At 44.9% G+C, this 5,124-nt stretch overlaps 1 protein-coding gene across 1 annotated transcript in view; it reads right to left on the bottom strand.

The window, feature by feature from the left end:
• Nucleotides 1-4,910, bottom strand: part of LOC126980683 (tumor protein p53-inducible protein 11-like) — a 76,700-nt gene extending 71,790 nt beyond the window's left edge. Inside the window, exon 1 of the mRNA XM_050830840.1 lies at nucleotides 4,781-4,910. Within this exon, the coding sequence (XP_050686797.1) occupies nucleotides 4,781-4,809 (29 nt within the window). The 5' untranslated portion in view covers nucleotides 4,810-4,910. The remainder of the gene's footprint in view (nucleotides 1-4,780) is intronic.
• Nucleotides 4,911-5,124: the final 214 nt, after the last annotated feature.

The following is a 5,124-nucleotide window of genomic DNA, read 5'->3' as shown; positions in this document are numbered from 1 at the left end:
CCCTTCCCCATCCCTCCCTTCCCCTCCTTCCTCCTCCCTTCCTCCCTCTCTACTTCCCTCTGTTATCCTCCTCCTCCTCCTCTTCCTCCTCCTCCTCCCTACTTGTGTTGTTCCCTCCTCTTCCCCCTCTCCTCCTCCTCCTCCTCCTCTTTTTGACCCACCTCTCCCTCCTTCCCTCTCGACCCTCTCTCTCTCTCCCTCCACTCCCGCTCTCCTTTCCCTCCCATTCTCTCTCCCTCTCCATCTCTCCATCCACGATTTTTGACCCACCTCTCCCTCCTTCCCTTCCCTCTCCCCCTTTATCATTTTCCTACTTTATTTCCCTCCCTTCTTCCCTTCTTCTTCCCTTTTCTTTCCTCCACTTGTGTTTTTATTCTTTATTTTGGCAAGTTTCTTCTTTTTCCTTCTTTCCTTCCCTCTTTCTTTACTTCCCTATTCCTTTCCTCCATCCTTTTTCCTTCCTTCTTTCTTTCCTCTTCCTGCTTTCCTTTCTTCCTTCTTTCCTTCCTTCCTTCCTCCCTTCCCTTATCTTTATACCTTTCGACCCCCCGCGGAGGTATATCCCTACCTCCTCCTCCTCCTCCTCCTCCTCCTCTTCGTAATCTTCCTACCTTTCCTTCTCACCGACTCCCTGCTGCGGTATTTCCCTCCCTTCCCTTCCTCCCTCCCTCCCTTAGTTCCCTATTACCTCCCTTCCTTCCTTCCCTTCCTTCCTCCTCTCCCTTCAATCTACACCTCCAACCTGTTACGTCCTCTCTCCCTCCCTTCCTCCCTTCTTCCCTCCCTCCCTCTTCCTCTCTCCCTCCATTTCGTCATATTAATGTAAAAGTTAGCTGAAAGGAGGAGGAGGAGGAGGAGGAGGAGGAGGAGGTAAGGGAAGAAGAAAGGAAGGGAGGAGGAATAAAGGGAAGGCGAGGTGGAGGGTGGGAATTCATAGGATGGAGGAAACATGGAAACATAGAAACATGGAAATGCAGGCAACAGAAAACCTATTGGCTCATTACGAGGTTGCCCGCTCTGGTGAGTTAATCTGCTCGACAGCCGCTTGGGGCCTGGGGAGCAGATGGAAGCCCCTCGTTATTCAGTTTATTCCTGACGCAACGAAATGACGGTCGATTCTATATTTGAAGGAGTTGATGGTGTTCGCATTTACTACTTCTGAGGGAAGATTGTTCCAGTGGCGGATGACTCGGTTTAAAAAGAAACTCCTTCCAATGTCTGTGTTACATCGACTCGACTGAATGGGTAAACCGTTATTTCTAGTTCTTGAGTTGGTTTGCAGTTCAAAAAATTTGGAATAATCGACGTTATTGAACTTTTTCAGGTACTTGAAGACTTGAATCATATCCCCTCGTAGGCGTCTTTTTTCCAGTGTAAAGAGATTGAGTCGCTTGAGTCGTTCCCCGTACGGTTGAGCCCTTAAGGTTAGAATCATCTTCGTGGCGCGTCGTTGAATCCTTTCCAGTAAATGAATGTCCTTTCTGTAATGAGACCAGAACTGTACTGCATACTCGAGATGCGGTCTTACCAGGTGAAGGAGGAAGGAAGAGAAGAAGGGAGAGAGGAATAAATGGATGAATGAAGGAATTAATGAAGGAAGGACAGATGGAAAGGGAAGATAACAGCAAGATGATAACAAAAAAATAACGGAAAAAACAACTTCGATACGAGAAAAAAAAAGAAGAGCGATAAAAATGATAAGAAATGAAGAAGACAACAAACGGGAGGAGATAAAGAAACTTGATAAAGATAGGAAGAGGGAGAAATGATAAAGAATAAACGAAAGAAACAAAAACAAACAAAACTACGAAGGAGAGACAAAAACGGTGAATTGGAGTTACGAAAGAGGAAGAGGAAGGAAGGAAGAAGAAATAAAGAAGAGAGAAGAAGGGAGAGAAACTTGATAAAGATGGAGGGAAGGAGAGAATGATGGAGGGGAGGCTTCACTGATAACGATATGAGACGGAGGAGGAGGAGGAGGGGGAGGAGGAGGAGGAGGAGGAGGAGGAGGAGAAAGAGGAGGGGGAGGAGAAAGAGGAGCTGGAAGAGGGAGGGAGGGAGGGAGGAGAAAAGAGCCAGTGATGAAGATGGATGGAAAGATGAAAAAGAAGAAGAAGAAGAAGAAGAAAAAGAAAAAGAAGAAGAAGAAGAAAAAGAAAAGAAAAAGAAAAAGAAGAAGAAGAAGAAGGGAGGAAGAGGAAGAGGAAGAAGATGTAAATAAAGAATGAAGGAAATGACGAATAAGGGGAGATGGAAAAAAAGAAGGAAAGATAAAGAGAGATAAAAACAAGATACGAAGGAAAGAAGGAAGATAAGGACGAAGAGAGGAAATAGCAAGTGAAGCAAAGAAAAAGAAAATGGAGATAAGGAAGAAAGGGGGAGAGAGAGAGGCGAGGATAAGGAGCTAACACACACACACACACACACACACACACACACACACACACACACACACACACACACACACACAAGCTTGCTGGAGAGGTTACGAACTCCCGATTTCTTTTTCTTTCTTTTTTCTTTTTCTTCTTTTTTTTTGTTACATGTCTAAAGGGAAATAAGAATATGTATAAGAAAGTAAAGTAGATTGATTTTTCTTATACGTTGTTGTATGTTATTTGCCGCTAGTGATGAGATTTTTTTTTTTTTTTTGGTAAGAGTTGTGTAAAAAAAATATATATGTATGTGTGTTGTTTTTTTTGTTGTTAAAGGGAAAGAGAGCTGTTCCTATCCCTCCCCGTCCCATCCCATTGCCTTCCTTCCTTTACATTCATATCCCATCCCTCCCCATCCCATCCCATCCCATCCCATCCCATCCCATACCATCCCATCCCATCCCATCCCATCCTTTCCCATCTCATCCCGTTCGATCCTGTCCCATCCTGTCCTATCCCATCCCATCCCATCCTATCCACTATACCACAACAACTATACTAATCATAAACAAACAGACGGCAGAATCAACATAGTCTCCCCTTCGTTCCTTCCTTTAATAGAAAACGAAGCCGCACCGTAGAAAACCAGCACTTGCAAGGTAGACACGTATGAATCTTCAGGCGGAGGCAATATTGTAGTGAGGTCAAGTTTGGGACATATTGGTATAGCTGCGCGTGGCCTCGGTGCTCACCTCCGTCACGTTGGCGATATTACGGTACAAGAGTGAGTTACGTGAATGCAATCTTGGTTGAAAAGTGGACACGGAAGGGAAGGGATGGGAAGGTTGGGGATAGGATGGGAGGGGAGGGGAGGGGAGGGAAGGGAAGGGATGGGAAGGGAAGGGAAGAGCAGGATAGGGAATGGGAGGAAAGGAGAGGAAGAAATGGAAATTGAGAGGCAGAGTAGAGAATGAGAGTAAAGAAAAGTAAAGGATAAGAAAGGGAAGGGAAAAGAATATGAAGGGAAGGGAAGGGAAAAGAAGAGAAGGGAAGGGAAGGGAAAAGAATATGAAGGGAAGGGAAAAGAAGAGAAGAGAAGAGAAGAGAAGGGAAGGGAAGGGAAAAGAAGAGATAATGAATGAAAGGCTGCAAAGGAAGGGCGATGGAGGTAGAAAGTCCAGGACCCACACTGCCCATGGTGCCCCACACAGCTCGACACACCTGAACATTTCCTGCTTTACTGCTTAATCCGTCCGCTGCGATTGGCACGGATTTCGCCTTCACTGGTAGTCTGGTAACATATGCTCCCAGGTCTTTCTTTCCCTCTGTGGTGGGTAGTGGAGTGTTTCCCATGTGGTACTGATATGCTGGATTTCCCCTCCCAAGATGCATGACTTCATATTTTTCTTCACTAAAATGGAGCAGCCACTTTTTGTTCCACTCCTGTAGCTTGGTGATGTCTTCTTGTAGGAAATCCACATTCAAAGGGGTTTAGATTCCACATCCTCCGCACCAGACTCCACATCCACAGGCCGACCCTACAAGATCTGCTGGGCAACAACATCCTCATCCCCAACACTGCCTTCCAAGCTCTCAAGTGTACGCAGACTTTCCTAGAGATGTCTGGACAACTTGAGAGGATATAGCCCATGCCCTGGCGACCCACCTGAACTACAATGATAGCCGCAAGCAACCTGTGCCGCCGGGATTTTAGATGCTGTGGTCCCATGCCCTAACCAGCCCCTTAAAACTTTGCAGAAGACATAAGAAGCGATACACAGGAGATGACGACGACGAAGATGAAAAAAATAAATGTAACAGAAGAAGAACAAGAAGAACAAGAAGATGTACGACCAAGGAGGAGAGATGATATTTAGAACATTCACCGGAGAAGAAGGTAGAGAAATGAATGGCGTTAGGAAAGGGCTTTGTTCTGCCGTTCTTCAGTGAGTTATAAAAATGATGAGGATGAGGAGGTTGATATTCTTTTGTTTTTTTTCTTCATAGTTTCCGCTTCGACATGTAATCAACAACAACAAGAGTAAAAATAATAGCGATGAAATCTACAACAACAAGAAACACAACATTGAATTCAAAACTCACCAGTAATAATTTGAGCAACAACAACAACAACAACAGTACCCACCACCACCACCACAACAACAACAACAAAAACAACGACAACAACAACAACAACAACAACAACAACAACAACAACAATAACAACAGTACCCACCACCACCACCACCATCACAACAACAACAACAAGAATAAAAAAAAAAAAATTGAATATAGCAAAAAAATACACTTCCACGTTTTTTCTTAATTTTCTTACTTATATAACATGAGAGAGAGAGAGAGAGAGAGAGAGAGAGAGAGAGAGAGCAAATAATTATAATACGTACATACGGGCGGTGTGTGTGCGTGCGTACATCTTGGAGTGGACGACTGAGCTGCCCGCCGTGTGCGTGTGTGTGTGTGTGTGTGTGCGCCCGCTTACGCCATGCACGGTGACACATTTGCCTTGACAGATATACCTCCTCCTCCTCCTCCTCCTCCTCTTCTTCTTCTTCCTCCTCCTCTAATCAGTAAAAATAGCCTACCTATCAGACACGTTCTCTTTCACGTCCTCCTCCTCCTCCTCCTCCTTTTCTTCTTCTTCTTCTTCTTCTTCTTCTTCTTCTTCTTCTTTCTCTTTCACTTCTTCCTCATTCCTTCCTCCTCCTCCTCTTCCTCCTCCTCTCCCTAA

Source organism: Eriocheir sinensis, chromosome 4, assembly GCF_024679095.1.
Source record: "Eriocheir sinensis breed Jianghai 21 chromosome 4, ASM2467909v1, whole genome shotgun sequence".
NCBI lineage: Eukaryota > Metazoa > Arthropoda > Malacostraca > Decapoda > Varunidae > Eriocheir > Eriocheir sinensis.
The sequence above is the reverse complement of the archived record's forward strand: the minus strand, read 5'-3'. Positions and strand labels throughout refer to the sequence as shown.